The 26,615-nt window shown below is 42.3% G+C and overlaps 1 protein-coding gene across 3 annotated transcripts; it reads right to left on the minus strand.

The window, feature by feature from the left end:
• Positions 1-1,024: 1,024 nt before the first annotated feature.
• Positions 1,025-21,464, minus strand: hgfb (hepatocyte growth factor b). Of its 3 annotated transcripts, none has more exons than XM_026312338.2 (18): positions 21,322-21,464; positions 19,535-19,694; positions 19,160-19,272; positions 18,372-18,486; positions 16,473-16,606; positions 12,570-12,690; positions 10,764-10,882; positions 8,324-8,489; positions 8,086-8,219; positions 7,233-7,326; positions 5,956-6,086; positions 5,203-5,232; positions 4,835-4,940; positions 4,286-4,360; positions 3,870-4,019; positions 3,662-3,768; positions 3,296-3,438; positions 1,025-2,770 (listed from the first exon to the last, which is right to left on the minus strand). In XM_026312338.2, exons 1-18 carry the CDS (start codon positions 21,371-21,373, stop codon positions 2,591-2,593), a joined length of 2,130 nt encoding a protein of 709 aa, XP_026168123.1. In that variant the 5' UTR covers positions 21,374-21,464; the 3' UTR covers positions 1,025-2,590. The 3 variants fall into 3 exon arrangements, with proteins under 3 accessions (XP_026168123.1, XP_026168122.1, XP_026168124.1); XM_026312337.2 differs by having other exon boundaries at positions 16,473-16,621; XM_026312339.2 differs by lacking the exon at positions 5,203-5,232 and having other exon boundaries at positions 16,473-16,621.
• Positions 21,465-26,615: the final 5,151 nt, after the last annotated feature.

Raw genomic sequence — 26,615 nt, forward strand, 5'->3', positions numbered from 1 at the left:
ATGGGGTGCTGAGTGTACATTAATGAGAAATAAAATGAACTTTTTTGATTTTGGCAAATGGCAGCAATGACACAAAGAATGAAAAATTTAAAGGGGTCTGAATACTTTCCGTACCCACTGTATATCCATGACCCCAGCTGAGTCTAATCTGTTCTTTACATGAACAGCAGAAGTTTTTGAATTCGTCAGTACACACATGTGCTTTCACTTCAGCATGAACAGCCCTGAAACAGTCCATGTTAAGTGTTGGATCTTTAGCCTCATGTATGTTGTCGATCTCACAGGGACTCGTCAGCAACTGACTGTGTGTGTGTCTTCTTGTTTCTGTCTTTCTGTCCAGTCAGCTGACCTGCAAATGGAAGAAAACTTCTTACACATCATCTCCCTTTGATGCTTCTACAGTATCTGTTATTGCAGAACACTGTTTGTGGGTGTATGTCTGTGCTGTGGACGTGTGTTGTGTCAGCATCAGCGCGCAGCACTCAGTGTGCGCTGCAACAGAAAATGTTGATCTCTGTGTATTTTCTGCTTGCTCCATAAGTTCCTTAATGCAGCATCAATGGATTCAGCGTTTAATCTCCAGCCCTCAGTTCCTGCATTCGTGCTCTTTCACCTTCAATCTGCTTCTCACCCTCTTCACTCACACACGTACGCACGTATCTTCACACTCTGATGCCACTCACATCTGTCTTACTTCCTGTCTGTTAACCTCTCAATCGAATAACAGCAGAATAGACTATTCAGTGGTAGTACCTTGTTTGATCAGCAGCAGAGACTAGGATGAAATGGGTATGTGTGTAACTTTGTGCATCTGTGTGCACTGAGGTGGATAAAAGTCTGACTATAAATGTGGAAATGTGTATATGTGTATATAGGAGAAAAAGGGTGAGAGATTAGTAGGATTACCAGGACATCTTTTGAGTCTCTATGCTACTGTGGTGCCATCTTCTGGTGGGGAAGCACAACAGCCTTGACTTAATTATTCAGCAAACACTTGTATGAAGAAACATGAAAAAAAATAAACTTATAGATTAAAAAAAGATTTAATATAGTTACAGACATCAAAAACAATTCAGATAAACTGTTGAAATTTGGTTTAACATTTAGCATATTGATTAAGATAAAATTTGTAGTTAATGTACATTATACAGAGAATGCAGGACAGTACTGTACAACCTGTAGAATCTAGCAGCTTGCAGCATCTTTCAGTGTGCACACATTCACACAGAGAGAACGTCTCCTCACTCATACAAACATGATGTAGTTATAACATGAGGCCGTCACAATCATTTACACTGGTAAAGCAGATGTGCTAATTGGTTTCAAGCACCTTTCAGTCGTCTCGGTAAAACATCCATTACAGACAATGCAGTTAGACCATCTAAAGGCCATCCCTTCTTTTCAATGACAAAGTTTGAAGTGACAGACTTGTGACGCTAATAACCAGAGTGGATTAGAGCTGGAGGTCTGCCAAGGAATGAGTGTGGGGAGAGTATAACTCATTCAGCTCTGGCTCACACATGCATGAGTTTCCTTTTTGCATACTGACACAGCTGCAGAAAAAACTTACAAAAACAGATCCACAGACTCCACACGCAATGAATTAACACACAGGCTTAAGGACATTTGTTCAATGTTTTGTATAGAAAGAGCTAGTGTGTACACATGAATGTTATTGTTATGAATGCATTTTTTCCAATCCTATAAAGGGTGGGAATAAAGCCTTACATCCTTTTTTCTCTACACAGAATGCGAAAAGCATCTCATATTTACAGTCAGTGGTATTGTGATAACAGACAATACCGAAAATGGAGGTTACTGTGGTGTCATTATGAGACAGAAACGTGACTGAAAGATGAAATGTAGACAACTCTACACCATTTATCTGCCTAACACCACATTCATTTTTTCTTCAAAGATCTATAAGACCCAAATCACCTTCAGAGTGTTAGAAATACACTCATTAAAATACTATGTACAGTAAGGACCACTTCATCTAAGCCCCTGGAGATGCATGGGGCTTATTCATAGTGCCCTTGACATTGCCCTACTGCTGGATAGTTTCCAAGTGGGCCCATTGATGTACTCTGCTGAGGAAGCTGCTGAACCACTGCACTTTGGTGTTTAAAACATTCAAGTAATGCCAGGAATTAAGAATATTCACATACACACATAGATTTGCTATGTGGGAAAAAAATGAAGACGAAACATCTGTTCACCATATCTGCTCCCAAATCAGCCAAAGACATTCATACTAGTTACTATAGCATTCATACATTCTGTACTGGTTCCCTTCTTTAATATTTACCATTTCAGCTATTCATCTCTAATGTCAACACTTTATAATTACCGTTGATGACTCTCAGGGACATTGTGGCATTTGTCAGTGCTGTGTTTAAATCCTACATCATAGTGCTTCCCCTTCTATTTATCTGTCAGGAGCACATCCTCAGGCCAGCTTCATATTGATCTGTGGGCCATCAATGTATGAGCAACATAGAAACCAGGTATCCTGAGTGCACTGTTGGATTTATAGAAATAGAGGCTCTAGGCTTGATTTTGGCCCCTGGTGGTGTTTTGGTTTCAGTCTCTAGATGTTCTCAGGGTTGGGGTAATATCTGAAGACCTTGTAGATCCATTGCGTGTAGAAGGGCACATTAATGAAGATGCCAGGCTGGTTGGCCCGAGCACAACCTCTTCCGTGGACACTCACTCCCACAATAACTTTGATCCCACCGTCCTGGCACACAAGAGGGCCACCGTAATCCCTCTGGAAATAGATAACACATCTGTCTTTGTGAATGGATAAGTGATGGCCATCATCACTGTGTATATTTCTGACAGAGTTAAATCAAAGCAAACTGCATTTTTACACACTCAGTGACAGACACCACCACCACCATTTGTGAACATGGGTAGTTTGCCTCCAAAGATAGAAACTGCCAAAAACTGCTAAAAACGACTTTGATCACTGATGAAATTTAGTGAAACAGTCTCCAGCTGCTCTCTTTACCACTGACAAGATACAGTACTAAGCCTACGGATTCAGACAACATTTATTTGAGATTTGAAATAAGCTTGAGTTTAAAAGCACTTATGTAGAACCAAGGCGCTAATATGCTCATAAATTCACAATGGGAACAATTACTTCATTCAGAAGTCTAGAGGCCTGTTCTTGTTTACCAACAAGGACTGAACGCACTGCATGAATTCTAGAGTGAACTTTTCCTTCTGATCAGTGAAACAGTAATTTGTTAAAACACCTCTGTAGGAAAATAAAAGTATGACTGTTTACCTCGCACACTCCCTCATTCCTCTTGCCCCCTGCACAGATCTTGTTGTTGGTGATGTGGAAGTTCCCTCTGTGCATCTCTCTACACCTTTCGTTGCTGACAATGGGCATCTCCACTGCCTTTAATATGTCGTCATAGTCAGTGCCTGAAAGTTTGGAAAGTTATTGCCTGTGCAGCTCTACAGTAAGATCTTATTTAAGCAAGGACTGTGTTACATTATGCATTTTTACCTCCACCTTATATTTTTTTCTGAAACAAATACAGAGAACAATCAAGGACTGCTGCTGGAAAAAATATCAACGCAATATTCTGCATGTATCATTACAACAGCTATAGGGTATATTCTGTAGAATATGGGATCTCAGTACCTTTGGTCTCGCCCCATCCATACATCTTACATATGGTTCCTGTTGGGATGGAGCATCCAGCCACAGGCAGCTGAATCGTATGGACATTGTCTGCAGGAAGGGCGGGCCTGAACATATTTAACACAGAAAGTAAAACATATTTAAAGTCACACACATACACACAAATTTATGTCAATATATCTTTGAGATTATTTTTCCAAGCACTCACTTCGACAGCCTCAGCATGGCTAAACTGGAGCCCTCAGGACCACATATCACATGAGCTATGCTGACTTCCTGTCTTTTAGACAGATCAGGAGCACCCTCTCGAATATCAGAGACGCCCAGCCACACCCGATACTCGCTGAGGTCTGGGACACTGAAGTGGCACAAGACAGAGTTAATACTTTATAAAATATTCCACATGTACTACTCTCTAATGCGAAGCTACATAGGTCAGACTGGTCAGGACAGACAGTGGCAAATAAAGAATGTCATTAATTCTAAAATAGAAAGAGATGCATGTGAACCAAACAAATAAATCATATATATTTAATATCCTGAGAGGATAAAAGCAGACTGGTAGTTCAAAGTTCAGGAAAATGGAAAGAAATGACAATAACAGACAGTGAGCATTGAAATTACCATGAGGAAAAGCACTGTCTGTCAGTAAGCACCCACTCATCTCGTATTAATGAACCCCCACACCAGTGTGCAGACCTGGAAAAAGCACAAAACAAAAATGGACTTGTGTCACATGCTTTGTTCTTCACAAAAGCTAAATTTGAAGAGAGGGATATACAGTTTGGATTATATCTAAAACATTATAGTTTTAGAAGTGAAGGGCTGGCACTGTTATAATATAAACATACACACATAGTTATAATAATAATAATGATTAAATTAGTCAGTGTCATGACAAACAGAGTCAGTTAGGTGAGGTTTACATCTTTATGACAGATAATACTGTAACTGTTGGGTCTACTGCTCTAATGTTTGCATGTGTTTCTGAGATTAATGAGAAAAGCCTCTGAAACAGGGTTCGGCCCCTCTGCCGGCCCCTTCCTCTGAAAGGAAAATTACAACTAAAAACTATTCCATTTATGAATTCAAGGGAGGTCTGAGCAGGATGGCCTGCTGTTCTTCTTCAGTGGTGGAGGAAAATGAGCAGCACCTTAAATGCAACGGTCATACCCTCTCTGTATGCTGACCATCCAGCTGCCGTTTGATATGCTCACTGGACCTCCACCCACAATCCTTGTACTTTTATGGACAAAACAGCTCACAGAGGACAGCTCACCTAGAAAAGCAGAAATACACACACATTTTAATATATCTCATGCCATGTAATATAAAATTTACTTATATAAAAGTATGCATTGATGGCTACAGATGTACTGACACCCAAACACATGTAATATACTCAGAAAGAGATGACAAAATACTGTCCTACATCATGTACTTTAACTGCTGGACATAAAAGAGTCTACTACTACTTCACTTGAAGGCTATCAAATATAGATTAGCAGCTGAGTCACTCTCAAACACAGACAGGCACTCACCCAGGGGAATGGTGTTCAATGAAGCATCACCTGTGGAGAGGAGGCAACATGGGGTCAGGGAATATCAACTGATACAAGATAAGAGCTGACCTCCCACAAGGGTGTCATTTAATGGTGGCCATATAGCCACTCTGGTAAGGGCCACCGTATTTGTCTATCATCATTTTTTGAATCTGGAGGGCTTCGGTTGAATGTAACAACCTTACAGAACCGTACCCCTGTGTCTGCATCCTCCTGTGTCCTATGTAACATTTGTTATCATACATTACATTATGCTGTTCATTTTCAACTGTGAGATTAACAGTTTTTCAATGTAGTTTTCCCATAGTTTTAGGCAGGCAGGTTAGTTGTTGATGTAAAACATACACTTTGTCTAGTAAATAGACTATTTAAATTGATCATGTAAATTCATAATTTAACAGCTAATAAAAGTGTATTAACTAAATAAAACTAAATGTTTTTTATTAGCCAGAAGCTCTGTGAATACCTTAATAGTTTTGATATAAATGCAGGGACACAGGTAAACACACACACAGACATGATGCCTCTGGTCTTGGTCCATGTGGGAACAGTTAGAGAGAAGTCTGTCCAGTCTTTCTGATGAGTTGTGAGTCTCCTCTGACACACACTGTCCTGCGAGTGTAGACAGAGCTACACACTGAGACAAATGTGTCTGTGCGTAAGTGAGACAGACAACCAGAGTGCCAACAAATCGACACAAGTGCTGCCTGTGTGTGTATTTTCTGCACTTACATGGCTTTACGTTACAGTAGTCCCAGGGTATGGCAGAGTTGTTGGTGTAGCACCAGGGACCGTGTCTGTCTCTGTCAGGGTTTCTGCAGTTGTTTCCCTCGAGGCCGACCATCAGCATGCCCCTCTCACCACTGGACAAACACACAAACAGAAAATTCAATAATTAATCTTTCATCTACATACAGTAAGCTCCAAAGACAATTTTCAAAACAAATAATTTTTTCCCCTTTAAGTCGGTAATTTGGCTGTTCATGAAAATAAAAAAGGATTTGATGTTGATTTAGAGCTATTAGAAAGAGTTGAACACATTTTGCCTGATAGGACCTGCAGTCAAACTAAGCAGCTGCACGTTTCCTCCTGACAATAGGGATATGATTTGTAAAGGAGTATGAGACAGTATGCACCCACCTACACTCATATATTTAAGACATGCAGACATTTCCCACTTGACCAAAATCCTTAACCGATAAGGTGGAGAATTTTAAGAAGATATGTTGAAGGTATGCTGGATCCAGAGTTTCAAATACATGTTTGTGTATATAGTACTTCTAGCAGCTAGCACAACAGCCAGCTCTCACTATGACTTCCTAACCCTGACTTTTGCCCCCTGGGCAGCAGCCAAGCAGTGGAGCTGATTGGCTTTGAAGTATTCTTACAAAGAAGGGGTGTGCGGTCAAAGGTGAGCTGCAAAGTGTATATCCCCCAGCCAAGTTATCACTGGGAGTCATTCCTGCTGAGTTAGGTCATCTATGGGGAAACACTTCTGTAGCCATTAGGAGATGCAGGGGAGGCTAGTCACGGCACCCGCAGGAGCTGTTTTCTCCTCTGAGAAACAAGAGGCCTGCCTTGATCCGCTAACAACAATAAGACTTAACTAGAGGTCAATAATAGGGCACCTCCCTGGTCTAACCACATGATCTCAGGTTCGCACACATGGTTCTTTAAAACACAGACATGCTCTGCCGCACACTGAGGCTATTGTGCACAAGCTTGTGTTGCAGAAGACTAATTTTTAATCAGTTGGTTAATTAAAACCATAAAACTGGTCCATTTTCCCAGTCGTCACTGGTTTGCTTTGCCACTGTTCCCCTAAAAAACTCTTCACTTTGTTAGACCCGATGAGTTACATGTAAAATGCTGTGACATCTTGAATTCTATTTTAGGCAGACTCACTTGTCTGCAGCTTATTGATGGTGCAGGTCTGTTTTGTACATCATAGTGGAGTTTGGGAAACTTATCAGGCTAAAAAAAAAGGAGCAGGCATCTAGTGGGCCGACCTGTTGCTGTGGTCTGTCCAGGGAGTGCACAGCAGGTTTGATCTAGTCCTTGACTGCTCTCCTTGGTAATTCTCTCCAAAGCCTTCATAGCAGTCTGGATTTAGACAAAAAAGAGGAAATAACATGAGACAGGCATTCTAGACACGTTGCAAATGTCTGTAGGAACAAAGCTTTGAGCAAAAAAAAAATGTGCATGTACTCAGGCTGTGCTCAGGATTACTGAGCTACAACCCTGCAGCACCACAACATCTTTGTTCATTCTTTGCCATACAGTACTGGTCTACAAAACAGTAAAGCATATGCAGAAGAAACCATAGAAAAAATGTGAGTTATAAATTAGGCTTTCAAACTGTCTATCACCCTGACTCTCATTTCTTTATTCAACCCTCAAGGGTAGACCACAGCGCAGCCTAAGAGGGTTTACTATCCCACTGCGAAGCCACAATCTCGAATAAATATCCCTCGGGAAATTAGAATTTGTGTACTCAGCCATATATCCACAACTTTTATTTCCAAATCTCTTGCTGCCCCAGAAAGAATCCCATCCAGCACTAATCCTTGCACTCCATCTTCCACTGTCCAGTGAGACCTGATGGTTCTGAGCTGCTGTCAGATTTTGTTTATTTGAGGCATGGTGGTCAGTCCTTCCCACAGTCCTATAGGGCAAAGGTTTTCCACAGGGATGGAGTAAATGTGGTTACAAACCAATACGTGAGGGGTTACAGGGTTTCGTGTGGACCCCGTGGTCCACAAAATATAAAATACTATATATTTCTCTGCTCCAGATATAGAGAAAATCATCTTTTCCCTCGCTGCTGTTGTGAGTTTCAAATAAAGCTGTTGAGTCTCTCACCACTGACTGGCTTGTTTTGGGTGCCGCACTGAGGGATGTTGGTGCAAAACATTGTGCGGACTCTTGGGTCCATAGTGAAGCACCATGGGAATTCTTGGCCATCTGGATTCCGACAGTAGTTTTCTCTCAGGTCCCTGGAAAACACAAGAAAAGTGCTCCTATAATCTGCTTGGGTATAAGAGTGTGCAGGTTGGCGAGTGAGTGAGTGGATGGCTCTTTTATGTGATGTGTGACTCACTTGCAGGGGTAGGCTTGAGGTAAGAATGTGTGGTTATGGGGATACTGCGAATCCCAGCGTTGGCAGGAGAGTCCGGTGGGCGTCGTATCAACTGTCCCTCTATAGCCCTCCCCTCTGCCCTGGTAACACTCAGTTGTTTCAGCCATGTTACTTTTAGGTGGTGTGTCTGTGAAAGAGAAAGAGTCTGTGAGTTGGTAAAGGTGAAGTGAATGTTTAACATCTTATCTGCCTTTTCCAACAACCTAAGCTTAACAGCTTTAATAGGATAATAAAACCAAGTGCAGTAATTAAGTTTGTGATGTTATAGTTGAAACATGACACATGAAACATGAAAATCAGTCACTAAAGGCAATTTTGAAACTTCACACCAGCATACATTTCACCAGCTAGTTCTGAAATAGAAACAGTCTGTCAAAGAGGTTTGGCTTGCTTATAGTTGCTATAACCTGTAATGAGGAAGAAAAGGAATTGGTAAAAACTAAATCTGGGTGGCATACAGGACTGAGAAATGTGGAAAACTATGATTGTTGTGAACTGAAGAGAGTCAAGAGGTCAATGAATTTTGTAGGGCAACACAATGAAACCTTGATTAACCAGATTATAGCTTATAATATAATACTCGTTTCACAATAGACATTCTTCCATTTGCCTGCATTTGTTTTGTAAGTTTTCTATTATTATTTCTCCCACTTACACACACGATGTAGTGTCTAAGTTCCAGTTATAAAAATCACATGATAAAAAGATTTTATGTCCCAACTGTCTGCACCAAATGGACCAGACTGTAACAGACAATTTGCTTCGGTCAAGAGTGATGGCCAAATCAACTGGCCAGGAAATTCCTGTGTATCTGCACCTTCAGGTCTCAAAGTGTTAACATGGGAGTTGCAAATGGCTCCTTTTAACTGGTTTTAATGAGGTTATTGTACAGACAAACAGAAAGGATAATGTATGGTAAACACTTCAGGGCTGAGGAAAACAGTCGGTGTGACAGTGCCTTTGACATGATGAATGGATAAACAGCTCTAATGTCTTATCCTCCAGGGTTCGCAACTTCTGTGGGTGTGTGGGTTTTCTCCAGGTACTCCAGTTTCTTCCCACAGTCCAAAAACGTGCATGTTAGTTTGATTGGTAACTCTAAATTGCCCATAGGAGAGAGTGTGAGTGTGTGTGGTTGTTTGTCTTTGTGTGTCTATATGTGGCCCTGCGATGGACCAGGCCCCTGCCTTCTACCTGAAAGAGAGCTGGGATAGGCTCCAGCAGACCCCCGTGACCCTGGTTAAGGAATAAGCAGGTGTATATAATGGATGGATGGATGCCTTGCCCACCTGCTGTACAATGAATGGCTCCCTCTACAGGTTTAGAAGATCTAGTATACTGCGGCAGATATAACCTAAGTTTTAAAAAGGCTTGAAATATAGCAAAGGCTGCTCATTATGCACAAGTTACGCAAGTTCATTAGCCTGAGCAGAGTGTGATTGTATCATCAATATCTGTTTGATTAGAGTATTGATCATCAATACTCTAAATCAACCTTTGTGTAATAGGTCTAAAAATAGACAGCAAACAAAAGAAAGGGTTTGACAAAAGAAGACTTTGTGTCTCTGTGTCATGCTCTCTCTTGTTTTGCTTAAGACTAAACTCAGTCTGTTCCCAACAAACCTCCATATCAGAGAGAGAGAGAGAGAGGGACTAAGAGAGAGCACGTGGTGGGAGATGATCTTTAGTGAATCATTAGGTCCATATGGAGGAGTGCAATCTAGTAAACATGATGCCAGGACCGCTGATGATTCTAGCAGGCAAACAGGCCAGTAATAGACTCAGAAGAAGAAGATGAGCCCAACAATAACACCACTGCTCTCTCTGGTTTATGTTCTGAGGACCACAGATTCAGTCTTTGCTGACTTGTCACTGATTGCAGGGTCAACTAAAAGCATAAAATCTGTTTTAGTGTATAGATGCCTAAAACACAAAGTCATACATGACACATTTTATTAGCTTTGTCACATCAGTCACATGCGTATATGAAGGGTCATGAAAGTAATCAGCTTCTAGTGTATTTGACCCTGGTGTTGTGTCTCTATGTGTAACAGGAGGTTAATATGGAGCAGTAACTGAGCCCTGTGCAGTTTGACCACCACACATAAGAACAATAACTGGCATAGAACAATAAACACAGGGCAGTAGTGCAAGGGAAAAATAAACATGCTGGCTATTAGAGAAGACATAACAGCGAGCCAAACTCTGTGTGTCAGCTAATGAGAGGGACAGAAGTGGGTAAATGAAGGTACAGGAAGTTGTAAACCTCTAGTGCCCTCAGTCACACTTTGTGGGCCTGTATGAAACACAAACAGACCAACACACAGACATGCACAGATTTCCCCTTAGCATGCACGACAAATTCTGCCTCACAGACAAACAAACATGCATCCATGCTTACCACAAACTTTGATGTTGCAGTACTCCCAGGGTGTGTTTGGGTCTGTGGTAAAACACCAAGGTCTGTGGCGTCCATCTGGGTTCCTACAGTAGTTATCATCCAGGCCTTTTTCAGGGTACCTAATAGAAAACATGCAGCATGTGAGCAACATGAGAGTGAAAACAACTATCACACTGCTGCACTGCTCATAGCAGAACTTTCTGACTTGAAGTTAAAGTCACTTGACCTAATTTTTTTTTCAGCTGCTAGATGGCCCATTGAGACTCAAACCAAACTCACGCCACAGGCCACTCCCTACCACTGTTTACATCCCTGTTTCCCAGCTACGCTGTGAACCAAGGGTGCCTGGTTGTGATAAACTGTGCAAAAGGCAGCCTCTAGTTCAAAGCTAGCGTTCAGACAAGTAGAAAGATCTGGTTACTGCAAATATGCCACACAACACTAATATTACACAAAACTTAAAAAATTAAAATCTGATGAATCAGTACAGAGGTAAAATCTTGACCACTCTAGGTTGCTAATTTTGCCACAACAAACATGTTGGCTTTGGATACTAACGCATCCCGAAGGAAAAACACTGTATCTAAATCAAATTTGAATCTTTTACGAGCTTTTAACAAAATGCTGAACAAGTGTCAACCATTGTTTTTGCTCTTTTTTGTCCCCTTCTCTTTTGGGCAAAAGGACTTGCATTGCTGGCTGCTTGAAATCAAATATGACCAATTGATGAACTGCGTTTTGATCACACAGAGTAAAGAAGCTGGAATAACAAAGGAAGGTAGCAGAATAATCACATATGGATGGTAATGTAGCTGAGACATTACGTCCTGTCTCACGTCACTTCATTTATCAGACAATGTGTAAAATTTTCATTCATGTAACTTTAAAACACTAATTGTCACATCATTCTTAAAGCCCAGCGGCACCTGAAAAATGAATATCGTTTCCTTTTCTCTTACTGAATCCTAGTAGAAGAGAAAATTCACTATTGCATGAAACTAAAACATTAATAACCGGAGTGGTCCAAGGACTCATCTGTGTACAGTAGCTGTTCTGAGCACAGGGGAATGAGGAGGATAATAAGCTGCACCACTCTAGGTGTTCGACAGCCAGTCATCCCACAGTACCACATCCCACCGGTCCTGCAGCTTCAAGGCAGGTAGTGTCAGGCTGTGGGACCCTCTCATTATATTAGTGCCCCCAGACTACTCACTGTCTGGGGCCTCATTTACACAAACACTGGGATGATTAAAGATGTGTTAACAAGTCCCAACTAATCCAGATCACCTGCTATCCAGCTAACTGGAACAATCTCTTGACATAGACGCACACGTGTGACGTGCACATAGGTAACACAAACACAGCTCATGTAAGTAATACATGAAAACACATTAAAGCACATTAAAATATATGGCCTCCCTATGGTTGGTAAGAGCTTATCTCATGGGTTGGACAAAAGTCTTTATAATCTTCTAAGAGCTTAAAGGAATTTGGGCCAATTAAGTCAGAGTCAGGAATGTTCTCAACATAGCGCTGCTTAAAACACACACTTATTCATTGGACTTGCATGGCATTGCTTTAGAGAAGGACTCACTGGCTGACTCCAGATCACTTCATGTCCAGAGTTAGTGCACCACAACCATATGAAATTATAGCATGACTTTGTTGTTACATAAGGTATTCTCATGCTTTCTGCTATTACATATATCCATGTGCTGCGGCTTAAGTCTAATTAAGCAGACTGATAAGTGTGTTTGATACAGAATCCTGTGTGTGTCTCTGTGTGTGTGTGTGTGTGTGTGTCACCTCTTGGGGTGGTACAGGTGTTTGTGTGGTTCGTCCAGGTCCCAGCGCTCGCATTCCTTTCCACTCTCTGTGTGGTCCATCGGTCCTCTGTACTCTTCCCCATTACAGCTCATACACTCCACTATAGAGCAACGACACACACATACACAAACACAGTGTAGAAAAACACTTAATCATGCTATTGCACAAAGTTCAGGGACATTGCAGCATACACAGAGGCTTGCTTTCATAATGAATCTTAACAAAAACAAAACTGTCCAACCAAAAAGTTGTGAGTGCAGAATATAAATAAATCATGAGACATTAATTTAGTGTAGCCATTTATAGTAAAGGTACTTCCTCACAGGGAATCATTCAATTTAATAAGTTACTAGGCATGATTTTCTGCCCTAAAATTGTAATAAACTCTTTACTGCTTAATATTTATCTCACTTAGAAGCATACATTATGTGTCACATGAAAGATTATTTGACCCAGTGAGGGCACGTTTGTTGCATGGTGAGCAGTACACACAGCCTAGCATAAACAACAGACAGCATTCTGATTAGAAACAGATGCTTTCAAGTCCACTGCTATCATGACAGAGCACATTTAACACTACTGGCTGCATATTTGTCTGCACTTATGTGTTTGTATGGTTCCTGTTCTCTATTTCCTGCTCGGTGTGCCTCATGTTTTGTTATTCCTCTGCCTCCTTTAGCAATAATGATACTTGTAATAAGTGTAAGGTTCTGGTAGCTCTGGAGGCGAGGATCACTGATTTGGAAGCGCGGCTCCACACCTTTGAACAAAAGCCAGCCAGCCTAGCCCCATTAGCAGGTGTGGAGCCACCGAGCTCAGGGTCTGTTAGCGGTCCAAGGGCAGCTCCGGAGCAGCCCGGAGAATTAGCCTGGGTGATGGTCCGACGGAAACATACTTCTAAGCAGAAGCCCACGGCTCATCACCCCGTCTTGACGTTTCTAATAGATTTTCCACGCCCAGCGAAACACCCACTGAGAAACCGACTCTGATAATTGGCAATTCCATAGTCAGAAACGTGAAACTAGAGACACCAGCGACCATAGTCAAATGTTTCCTGGGGCCAGAGCAGGCGACATCAGTCAAATCTGAAGCTGTTGGCTAAGGCTAATCGTAAATATGGAAAAATTGTTATTCACATCGGCAGCAGTGACACCCGATTATGCCAGTCGGAGTCGGTGTGTAACTTTGCTAAATTAATGTCGGACTCCGTAGTTTTCTCTGGACCCCCCCCCCCCAATCTGACCAGCGATGACATGTTTAGCCGCATGTCGTGGTTCCGTCGTTGGTTGTCTAGGTGGTGTCCAGTAAACGATTTGGGCTTCATAGTCAACTGGGCCACTTTCTGGGAAAAATCCAGTCTGATAGCGAGGGACGGCATCCATCCCACTTTGAATGGTGCAGCTCTTATCTCTAGAAATCTGACAACATCATATCAGAGGAACAGCATTAATATGGTTCCAATCCTATTTATCGGACAGATTCCAGTTTGTTCATGTCCATGATGAACCTTCCACACGCACAAAAGGTAGTTATGGAGTTCCACAAGGCTCTGCGCTAGGACCGATTCTGTTCACCCTGTACATGCTTCCCTTACGCTATGTCATTAGGAAGCACTCTATTAATTACCACTGCTATGCAGGTGACACTCAGTTGTACCTATCTATTAAACCTGTTAACACAAACCAGTTAACCAGACTTCAAGCGTGTTTAACTGACATAAAGGCCTGGATGACCAGTAACTACTTTTAAATTCAGAGAAAACAGAGGTTATTGTATTCGGGCCTAAAAACCTCAGGAATAACTTTTCTAAAATTATAGCTACTTTAGATGGCATAGTCCTGGCCTCCAGCACTACTGTGAAAAACCTTGAAGTTATTTTTGACCAGGAAATGTCCTTTAACTCACACATAAAACAAATCTCTGCAACTGCCTTCTTTCACCTGCACAACATTGCCAAAATTAGGAACATTCTGTCTCAAAATGATGCAGAAAAACTAGTCCATGCATTTGTTACCTCAAGGCTAGATTACTGTAACTCATTACTATCTGGATGTCCCAGTATCTCCATAAAAAGCCTCCGGTTAATCCATAATTCTGCAGCCAGAGTCCTGACAGGAACTAGCAAGAGAGATCATATTTCTCTTATATTAGCTTCTCTTCATTGGCTCCCTGTAAAATACAGAATAGAATTTAAAATCCTTCTTCTCATATGATCAAGCTTCTTCTCTAAGCTCCTCCTTAAAGACCTCATAGTACCATATTATCCCAATAGACCACTTTGCTCTCAGAGTGCAGGTCTACTTGTCGTTCCCAGAGTTTCCAAAAGCAGAATGGGAAGCAGAGCCTTTAGCTATCAACCTCCTCTCCTGTGGAACCAGCTCCCAGTCTGGGTTCAGGAGGCAGACACTCTCTGTACTTTTAAGGCTAGACTTAAAACCTTCCTCTTTGACAAAGCGTGTAGTTAGGGCTGGCTTCAGGTAACCCTGAACCATCCCTTAGTTATGCTGCTATAGGCCTAGTCTGCCCGAGGACCATCGGTGCACTGAGCTCCCCTATCCTAACCCTAACACTCCCTTCCCTTCGCTTCCCCTCTCTTCCTCTCCTCCTCCCTCACATGTATATTCCACCATTGAATGTCACTAACCTTGTGCTCTCTCTCTCTCCCCTAGTTTGTGCTCTCTCCCTCTCTCTCTGTTCTCTCTGTACGTTCTGCAGGTGTCCCTGGTCCTGGAGCTGTATACCGCTGATGTGCAGTTACTGGCCCCACCAACTTGCAGTGTCTATTTGTTGTTTATCGTTGCTGTTCTTTTCTCTCTCCTCTATCCACTCACCCCAACCGGTCGAGGCAGATGGCCGCCCAAACTGAGCCCCGTTCTGCTGGAGGTTTTTTCTTCCGTTAAAGGGAGTTTTTTCCTCTCCAGTGTCACCAAGTGCTTGCTCATAAGGGATTTGTTGGGTTTTTAGTTTTTGTAAAGTGCCTTGAGATGATTTATATTGTGATTTGGCACTATACAAATAAAATTGAATTGAATTGAATTGAATTGAACTGTCAGGACCGGCTGATTTCTAGAGAAATCATTCCCGTCTTTTTTATCAGGCTTTTGTTTAAAATATAAAGTTATTATCTCTGTTGTGCGGCTTGTGAGTCAGTGGGACACCATATGTGAGCTGGAGAGCAAGAAGGATTCCTGTCCTGTGTTACTGAACTACGGCCTAGTTCCTCATTACCATGATCCAGTGTCATACATGCAGAGGAAACAACCCCTCTGACATCATGAATCCCCAGTGTTCAGATAACAGAGGTCATTATCATCCTTCTTCAGGGAGAAATCAGTGTCTGACAGTAATATCGTATGATAGAGGCTGAAACGCTGCTACGAAAGTGCTTTTCTCTCATCACAACTGGATAAATATCAAAGTTTTAATATAGAGAACCATAGCCTGAACTCTTACATGTTCCACAGGGATGGATAAAATAGCTAACAGTTTATGTATAGGAAATGACAGAGGGATTAATGTCCGCGTACATTCCAACACCAACGTCTTTAGGTATAAACTATTTGCAAAACCTGAACGTGATGGAATGAGAGATGACAGCAGAACCTGAACCACACACCTGGAAACAGCTGCAGCTGGCCTCAGTAAATAAAGAAAACCTGTGCACCCACACACATACATTCACAAACGTAGAGTGGAGCACAGTTAGAGCCAGCATGGCTAAGTCCAGGGCACTATGTGATTGCAAAATTTGTTGCAGCTCATTTCAAACTATCAAACCTCAATTGGTGAGGCAATTTGCAATGTGGAATGAGCATTATCTTAAGATGAATGTCAGATACACATGTGTGTGTATGTGTGTGTCTGTGTGCGTGTGCAGCCTACCCTGTGAACACTGTGGTATGCCACAGTCCTGGTGTCTGAGGTGTGGCCGGGGGTCAGTGGTGAAGCACCATGGGCCAACAGTGGAGTTGTCTGGGTTGCGGCAGTAGTTTTCTCTGAGGTCCTTCTTCCTGAACCTTTTAGACATGAATCTGTCAGAAGCAGAGCTACAGTTATGCAAACAGACCCATGCATCAAATCTGGTTGCCAAGTATTTCAACTAGCATGCAAAGCAACATCTTTCTGAGAACATCCAAGGCCACAGTTTCTGTTCTTCCTCTTATATCTTACAGAACAACAACTCTTTACTGATTTATGAAAGAGCTGCTGCTCGACTCTGATGGCTGAGCCCTGCCTGACAATTAAGACGTGTGAAAGTAATTGATGGCAGTGCTAACGGGTCAAACTGTGAGGGACATAATGTTGTTAGACAAAAAAAGCACATTGTTATGTCGAAGCAACATTAGTTTTCCATGAGGCAGGTTCCAAGCATAGGAACATTTGGACAAATGACTTATATCTTCTACATCAGGCAGCACAGCTGTGGTCACCAGTCGTGATGATGGATATGGTCTTTGAATCACACTGTATTTTTTCATGTGATGATGAAAAATTAAAGTTCTGTAGTAGTCTTTCAGTAGAGTGGGTAATGACAGGCTCAGAAATGAGAAGACCTTTGCTGGGAAATCAAAAAATAGGAGAACCCTTTCACTGATAAAAATGGAACTTGTTCTTGTGTGTGCGTGTGTGTGTGTGTGTGTGTGTGTGTGTGTGTGTGCGTGTGTGTGTGTATCAGAGTTTCCCATGCCTATGAGGAGACTGATAAACCTTACAAAGCGTCTGGGTTTAATTACCTGATCTACAGAGACACTAATAGCAGCCTGATAAAGCAGGTTCACTGGCAGTACAAATGTACACTGCCCTGTTTGATTTGTCTACTACACCAACTCACTGAGAAAGTTTGCAGTTGTTTAATACGTCTGTGTGGAGAGGAGGAAAAATGCAGTAACATGAAGATCAAAGATATTATAGGTCTGAAATAAGTTGCATGTGTCCTGTAAAATGTTCTCGGATGGTTATTAATACCTGGCACATGATCAACTTTTGACCCAAACCACTGCAAACACAGCCACCATAGATGTTTTTAAATCAGAGCAACGATGGCAACAGAGATAAGTTTCCAAAGGAAAAACTTTCCATATCTTTAATTAGTTATGTGTTTTCTTATGACGAGTTTGGTCATAGAGCAGTGTGTCACATTGTGTTTAAGAAACAATGATGGCATTTCTTTTCTCATACGTTTAAGTGTAGCTACAATAGATTGGATATGAAGCAGTAACACAAAGGATGCTACTATCTTCACGCTTACGAATCAACTATTAAAGATAAGTCCTAATTTCACTTGTCTAATCCTGTAATAGGCATCACATGCTTTTTGTTGTTAAACACCACTTCACTGGTTCTGGAGACTACACTGTGTCCCAAAGTCCAGCTGCATATTGACAAATCAGCTTTATCTGGGAATTTAACTGGAGGATGCACCTAGAGCTTAACCAAAAGCTGCATGTTGGACATGATCCTAATCCCAGTGTGCGGCACGCACACACCCACACACACACACACACACACACACACACCTAGACAAACAGCAGGGTCACAGCAGGAAATGGTCTGTGATTCTGTGAAGTGTTACAGTGAGGTCAGTTCTGATAAATGACTGCTCCCTGGAGCCTAATCAACCACTAATACATTATACTCACACACATATACAAACACATAGAGACTATAGCCTCCAGCTACTGGCTAATTGCATCACTAACAGGCCAACACTAACACTAACAGTATGAAGCAGCTTTAAAACTTTTGTTTGATTTTGTGCTGAAAAGTACGTCCGACTCTTACTTGTGTTCATGAGGGATGGGAGAGGCCCAGGCCTGGCACAGGATCCCGCTCACTGTCACTGACCTTCGCCCCCTGTAGCTCTGACCTGTACCCACAATGCACTCTCTAACATAGTCTGCAGGAGAGACAGAGAGAGAAAGGATGAGCAGACAGAGATGAAGTTACAGTGAAAGAGTGAATAGGTGTGATAAGCCAACAACCTGAGAGCAGTGTTGTGTACACAAAGCCATTATGAAGAAACAGACAGAAGGCGATGTTCAGCTATCATACGGAGCAACAGACAGAAGGCGATGTTCAGCTATCATACGAAGCTTAACAAGGATGTGGCAATGCCAAAAGCAAAATCTGTTTTCATAATGTCGTGCAAAGCATTTGGTGTAATACAAAGTATAATAGGCTGCACAGCTTGTGTGTTCACTGTTGTGGTCAGTAAGAGTGAAATGAAGTGGGAGTTTCCATCGTTTACGCAAACACCACTTAATGACAGAAAATGAGCCATAATGTGCTGCAACACAGTAAACACGACAATGGTCCTTGCCCTTCCTTGTCTCTCTCTTGAGGATCGCCATCATTCCAAAGCTAAAATCACTTTAAAAACACAATAGTTATGTGAAACACATAGTCCTACATGTTTTATGAAGCTATAAGGCATTTGCTGTATACACTGAAGCAACGTTGGTGATTGGAAGTGAGACTCTGTGGAGATGTTTGTTCTGATGTGAAGATATGGTGAGAGCAGGAAACACCTCTAGGATCAGCTGGTAGACAAAACGGAGGAAGAGGAGCACCTTTCTTTTGATAGAGTTGGTAGTTGACATCCTGGTGGCTCTGAGCTCCTGGAGTGTTCCTGTCAAATGACAGCCACTGGCAGTTCCTGTTTTCCTGATCATAGAGGAATGCTCTAGAGAATAAGTAGAGGAGACAATTGAGAGATGGATGAGTAAAGTGTATAATAGTCATCTTTCACTTCCTGGAGCAAAGGCAACACTAGGCTATTACTTGAGCATGTGTGGCTCTCGGGTTTGCCAGACCAGACAGACAACAATGTGTTGTACGTTTGCAAAGCATCATTACGGAACTTGAGAAACCACCACTTACTGTAGGACTTTGTGTATTGATAGGTCTTTACAGTTGACAGGGTCGTGCTGTAAGCGCAGACGTACCTGCAGGTGAAGGAGAGTCTTTTGTTCCGGCTGCAGGATTTGGCACACCTGGCCAGGCTCAGCTTCTTGTTTTTGGTCAAGTGGGAGGAATCAGGAGCCACGACAACCAGTCGGATACCATCAGTCTTCTGGTAGTCCTGGAGCGGATTTCTTCTGCCCTCTGGCAAACAATGACATCCATGTCCATCATCATTCAGCACAATTTATTTTACACTTTATACTTGGTGATTAGATGATATTAAACTACATTAACTGTAAATTAGAGATATGACATTCTGAAGGCCACATTAGACAAGACACAGCCTGTTTCTCTGAGTCAAACCAGAGACATCCTGGTTTTAGGACAGTCTCTAATGACTTTGCTGCTACAATGCTGCGGTGACACTAAGGCATGCTGGCCTCATCATTAAACAGGCACACTGGAAACCTTTGTCAGTGCTATAGGAGTCACTATGGATGATGTGCTAATGAGCCCAGACAGACTGAGAATGCTGGGCGGTAGCATTACAATGTGAGAATGAGTTTGCTTTAACTACAGCACCTGATAAGATGCACAGAGATGTTATCACTGGCCACACTGAAACCAAATCTCACTCCCAAACATTTTATTTTTAGATCCATGACAACACTTACTGACATATGCATTGATTAGCAGCACCTTAGTCTAATGCCTGGCACTGATGATACTGACTTAAGATTTTGTATTATTGGCTTTCTCACACACACACACACACACACACACACACACACACACACACACACACACACACAACATTGATATATATTGTTGGCAGGATCTCAGCATCTCTGCAGGATGACAGAGCCAGTTACACATTTACATTCAGAGAGAAAACTCATTCTAGCTCCTGCTTTGTCCTCCAAATGCCAATCTCAGCTCCCTGCCTGTATGCACTCCCGCTTTTGTCACCACATACACACACACATTTTGTTTATTTGTTGGAAAGGCGCTATTAATTATCTGGCCTATTAATCAATATTAATTGCATTGTCTTGTAAACAACAAAATGCCATCACAGATCTGGTGTTTCAGATTCGGTGTATCTGGGTCCGTGGATGTGCTGAACAACCTGAGGATCGCAGGACCAGTCACATCATGTTTGTCCCATCCTCAACTTGAGTTCACCGGCTCGGCAGTTTCTCTGCCTCAATGCCACACAGGAGCAATGAGCCACGGAATGACGCTTTGTGAGGACTAGAGGATGACTGAACCACTAATTAGACTTTAATATGGGTCATTTTGTGGACCAGTGGATTAAATCTATTGATTTACCCCGTGATCCACTCAGACACTATGGCTCAGTGCGTCCCTCTGCGGTGTAAAATGCGCTCTGGCTGTTGCAGTGACACCACAGCCAGAGTTCAGATTAACAAGCCCCCGCTGGATCGTCAGTAAAGGCAACAGCATCGTTTTCATCCCCGGCCAGGGGTTGTTGATTCCTATTGGGACAATTTAGGAAATACCACGACTGCGCCATGACACTCAGAATAACTGAAACTACTCCATCTCGTTAAAAGTAGAAGCGAAAAAGAGCTAATCATTTCCTAACAGTACCTAAACTAACAAAACACTAACGCACACACTGTCAAGATGCCGTAGCGTTACTAAATACACGAACAGAAAACACTAAAGTTACATTAATGTGGCCCTACTGGACTGGTGTTTGACAGCACGTTGCCCATGGAGCGCAAACCAGTGCGCCCAGACAGCAGCTCCAGTGGGAGACGACAAAACTGCAGTTCCAGTAAATAGTTTTGGTCAAACTTACCAGAACAAGAAAAAATGACGGAAAGTCCGAAAATGAGCTTGTAAATCCACATCGCCGAGTCACAGAAACAGACGCCAACAGCAGAAACTAAGTGCCTGCTGCACTGTCCGACTGCAATCAGGAGATGTTGCTTCCACCACTGCACAGATGATGCGTCTCCTCTCTAAGTACTTCCTCGCCTCCCTCCTCCTCCCTCCCTCTCTCTCTCTCTCTCTCTGTGTTTGACTTTATCTTTGTCTCTTGGCCTCCTCCTTCCTCTTATCTCTTTCTGCATCATGCATCTCTTTCTCTCTGCGCGTCTTCACTTTTCAGTTTTGGTATTTGTTGGTAGGAATGTCACAGCCAGTATTGCCAAAGCATTTCAGCAGTAACATGACATGATTTCTAGCCTTACGTGATGTGATTCATAAGTAACTGTGTGTGTTTGTGTTGGATGTTACATGTTATTTAGAGCCATAACCAAGACCTCCTTATATAAATATTACACACATATTGTTCTTACTTACTTTCTCTTATTTGTCTTGCTTTGCTCCTAATGCTTACATGAAAAAAAGCTTCTAAACATTTAATAACATCATCCATCTGCAAATTTACTAGAGATGCACAAGCACAAATTCATTGCAGAGACGAATTGATCCACACCCTCCAATCTGTGCTGTAGTCATTTTGTGAGACAAGCTTTCTGTCAGGGAGGGAGCAGCTTCACTTCATATCACATTAATACGACTATTAGATTTAAACCACATATGTACTTTTGATCAGCTCTGACCAAACCATGTAGACATGGAAAAATCTGATTATTCCTTAGTGTATTTATGTGTGAGAATCTGTGTCCATCCTTCGCTGTCACACACCAGCATCCCACTCAGTCATCATTGTGTGTGTATTTTTCATCACCCAGCTGCACGGTGTGCAAAACGAAACAAATATTGGCAGCCGCTTGTCAGCAACAGGAAACCCAGTGGGGACGTAAAAGAAGAGGGAGGAGTGTGTGGGGTTGTTTATGCTGCTTTCTGCCTTCTCCCTTATGTCTGATAAGAAGTGAAGTTACTGGTGGGTGGGGGGAGGTGGATGAGGACAAGACATACCAATCCATCTCTTGAGTGTCATCTCTGTTTCCAGCGATGACAGCATGAGATAGGAGATGTGACACTTAGCTGACCTTAGTGTTTTCTGATGCGATGATGCAGCGGTGCTCCTGTCCTCCTGTGATAGTCTGATGAAGTGCACAGTCAATAGAATTCGCCATAGTTATCACAGTGCAGACTCAGAATGACTACATCCTGGGGATTACCAGTGTTTTCTTTAAACTCACACCATGTGTGCAGAACAACATAGGAACAGACAGATAAATATGTAAAAAGAGAAAGACTCTATCTTCCCTATGGTTCAATGAGTAATGCTGCCGTGGCTTCCTGAGAGGACCACAGAGTCATTCGCAATAATAAACAATCAGCCATGAGTCAGATACTTTCACTGGAGCGGAGCACAAGTCTCCCTGTTTCCCTTTTTCTTTCTCCTCTTTACCGTCCCTCACACAAATGCAACAATATGACCTACATTGTCTCTTGCAGGCAAACATGCATTCAGATTCTCGTCCCTCTCTAGTTTTCTTCACTTACACATTCACAAACATGCATGCTTGTGCATAACAAGCAGCAGATGACTGGGTAACCTTCACCATTTTGAGCTCGCAAGAAAAAAAACCCTCATCACCACAATCTCATTACTGACTCTGCGAGCAGGAATCCAGTGGGTGTTTTCACTGTGTCTGAGCTAAACGACTTCTGCTGGAAGGTGGAAATTAGAGAGACCCAGTAGCCCACTGCCTCGCTCATATGAGTGCTGTCACCATTCAAGACTTCTCACATCTGTGCTTGGTTATTACCAGAAACATCATATCTTCATGCAGCTGGTAATAGAGGCAGGAAATGCAGTGGGAGATGGAAGTATAAGATATGGAGAATGAAGCAGTTGATACACAGAGAATAGATGACAAGCAAAGTAAGAAATATAGACTGACTATGGCAGGGAGGTAAAGTACAGACCAGTGTACTAAGGGCTGGTCTGTGAGAGTTCATATTTCTGGACTGTGTAGAATATTAATAAACTTCCTGCAGATCTGTTTGGAAGTCTGATGTGCGTTGTGTAAATCGTGTATGTGTGTATGTTATTGTTTGCGCTCATATGTGCAAGTTTTCATCTGCAGCAAATTAGTTGGACTTCACTGTGACCTTTAATCGTTCCAGCCTCTGTTTCATCCATATGACCTTCTGTACGAGGATGAAGTGGAATGGAAAATTAAAAGAAGGCAGGAAGAGGCGACAGACAGTGTGATACTTTGAGTGAGACAGAAAAAGATAAGGACAATGGAGAGCTGGAGTCAGATTGAGAGACCGTGGAGAGGTGGCCCATCTGTTTCACTCTAACAAGAAAAGAGGGAGGTTTAGTGGGTCTGTGTGTGTGTGTGTGTGTGTGTGTGTGCGTGTGTGCGTGTGCGTGTGTGTGTGTGTGTGTGCGTGTGTTTGTGTGAGGGTGTGTGTGTGTGTGTGTGTGCGTGTGTGTGTGTTCAGTGTTAGCGATGACACTGGTAGGCCTAGATGCTGTAAACACAGATACTGTGTCAAAAGATCCTCCTTTAAATAAACACATACTTCCTGTTGTCACTGCATGTGACTGTAGTCACTGCTCGTAATTGAGATGTGCTGACAGTTACGGGTAACACAAATAAACTACACACACCCGCAATCTGTCTGTGCAAACATTTGCAAAATATGGCTTCACAGATTCTTTATTTATTTTTAAAGTCACATTTCCATTAAATTTGTTTTTGTCAGATTGTGACTGTGAAAGAAAGAGAGCTGGAGGAGAGTGGGCAACAGTCAGAAATACAAAGGTCATTATCATACACATTATTATAAATATAATCAGAGGACCTTATCAGATATAAATCACTCAATATGAGATTGATTTTCTCTCCCATAATTTATTCTATAACATCAAACCACTGTGTTTGTCATTGTCACAGAGAGTATAACGAACTCTATCCATCACTGTAAGCAGACAGTTTAAGATTCAGTAATGATTCTTGTTGGATGTGGTCAATCATTTCAAATCTATCAGAGTTGTCATGTTTGCAGACGCGTCTTGGAAATCGCATAGTATTTTCTTTTCTTTTGCAGAAGTGATTTTGCTTTCCACACAAGAACATTTTGTGAGTAAACCTTGGAAACAATATGCTGAGTCTGCAGGCAGTTTCTCATTTTGCAGCAACTTTTCAAACAGACCTTAACAAGTGCTAGGTTTGGGGATACTGAGTCTCAAGGCACAGTTTCATTCAACACAAAACAACCAGATCACTTGTCATGGTCAAACTGAGCCTTTTGTCTGTCCCTCCTCCTGTGTTTATGGGTGTTGATATAAACGGCTGAGACACAACCTTGGAACAATTCATGCACAAAATGGCTTCGTTAGTTTGTATATCCACACAAATCATAACAGTTTAAATGACACATCCTTTAGCGAGGTGCACATGAAATCACATCAGCATCCTCCACGCACTCTATTGTGCCAGTCCTTTGACTGTAGATGTCAGTCACTCATACGTGCACGACACTGAAACAAACTGGAAAACACACACAAATAGGTCATGTTTACATGCACGGCCTATATTATAAAGGATGGAGTGTTTTGTGCTATTGTCTTGCTTTCACAAACAAGTGTTTCTTTTTTTAACAGCCTTCCTAAAGTCCTAGTGTAATTACTGAAATAATTATTAGATTAGCTACGTGTTCCACCTGAACACAGACTATCCTTTTAAATGAAAATCTAAAAACGCTGTAAGATTCCAGGAATTTATCATTACAAATATTTAACTACAACATGGTCACATAATATAGTCTTCTTCGTTTCCTTTTGGCTGCTCCCTTCAGGGGTCACCACAGCGAATTATCTGCCTCCATTTAACCTTGTCATCTGTATCCTTCACACCGACACCAACTATCCTCGTCCTCCTTCACTCCTTCCTCTAGGCCTTCTTCCTGGCAGCTCTAACCTCAGCATCCTTTTACCAATGTATTCACTGTCCCTCCTCTGAACATGTCCAAACCATCTAATCTGGCTTCCCTGGCTTTTTCTCCAAAACATCTAACATGAGCTGTCCCTCTGATGTCCTCATTCCTGATCCTGTCCATCCTCGTCACTCCCAGAGAGAACCTCACCATCTTCAGCTCTGCTACCTCCAGCTCTGCCTCCTGTCTTTTTCTCAGTGCCACTGTCTCTAAACCAGACAACATTGCTGGTCTCACCACTGTCTTGTCCACCTTTCCTTTCATTCTTGCTGACACTCTTTTATCACACATCACACCTGACACTTTCCTCCACCCGTTCCAACTCGCTTACACAAGTTTCATTTCTTTTCCACACTCTCCGTTGCTCTGGACTGTTGACCCTAGGTACTTAAAATCCTCCACCTTCTTCACCTCTACTCCCTGTAACCTCACCATTCTACTTGAGTCCCTCTCATTTACACACATGTACTCTGTTTTACTGCAGCTAACCTTTATTCCTTCCAGAGCTGTTAAGTAGCCCAGTGAAAAACTCTACTCCCACCTCTCCTAAACACTTCCTTACCTCCACAGGTATGTCGTCAGGACCAACTGCCTTTCCACTCTTCATCCTTTTCAACGCCTTCCTCTCTTCATCGTTACTGAACTTTGCTACTTCCTGCTCCACAACAGTCACCTCTTCTACTATGTAACATTTTCCTCATTCATCAACTCTTCAAAGTATTCCTTCCATCTATACATATATACCTTCACCTTACGCTGTATCTCCCTGTACTCCTGTATGTTCTCTTCTGTCCTCTCAGTGTCCCACTTCTTCTTATCTAACCTTCTTCATTTCTTCATAAACTTCTTCATTCCACCACCAAGTCTCCTTATCTGCTTTCCTCTTTCCAGATGACACACCAAGTACCATCTACCTGTCTCCCTGATCACTTTAGCAGTAGCTGTCCAGTCATCTGGAAGAACCTCCTGATCTCCCGGAGCCTGTTTCAGCTCCTCCCTGAAAGCCACACAACACTCTTCCTTTTTCAACTTCCACCACTTGGTCCTCTGTGCTGCCCTTGTCCTCTTCCTCTTCCTAACCACCAGAGTCATCCTACACACCACCATCCTATGCTGTCTGGCTACACTCTCCCCAGCCACTACTTTGCAGTCACTGATCTCTTTCAGGCTGGAACATCTGCACAAGATGTAATCAACTTCTGTGCTCCTGCCTCCACTCTTATA

The sequence above is a fragment of the Mastacembelus armatus genome, chromosome 6 (assembly GCF_900324485.2).
Source record: "Mastacembelus armatus chromosome 6, fMasArm1.2, whole genome shotgun sequence".
Lineage (NCBI taxonomy): Eukaryota > Metazoa > Chordata > Actinopteri > Synbranchiformes > Mastacembelidae > Mastacembelus > Mastacembelus armatus.

Coding starts and splice junctions, on each gene's coding strand:
- hgfb (XM_026312337.2), bottom strand. CDS start 21,373: ATGTGGATTTACAAGCTCATTTTCGGACTTTCCGTCATTTTTTCTTGT. Junction 16,622..18,371: donor CCCATCCCTCATGAACACAA/GTAAGAGTCGGA, acceptor TGCTTCTGACAG/ATTCATGTCTAAAAGGTTCA. Junction 4,361..4,834: donor ATGGTCAGCATACAGAGAGG/GTATGACCGTTG, acceptor TGCTTTTTCCAG/GTCTGCACACTGGTGTGGGG.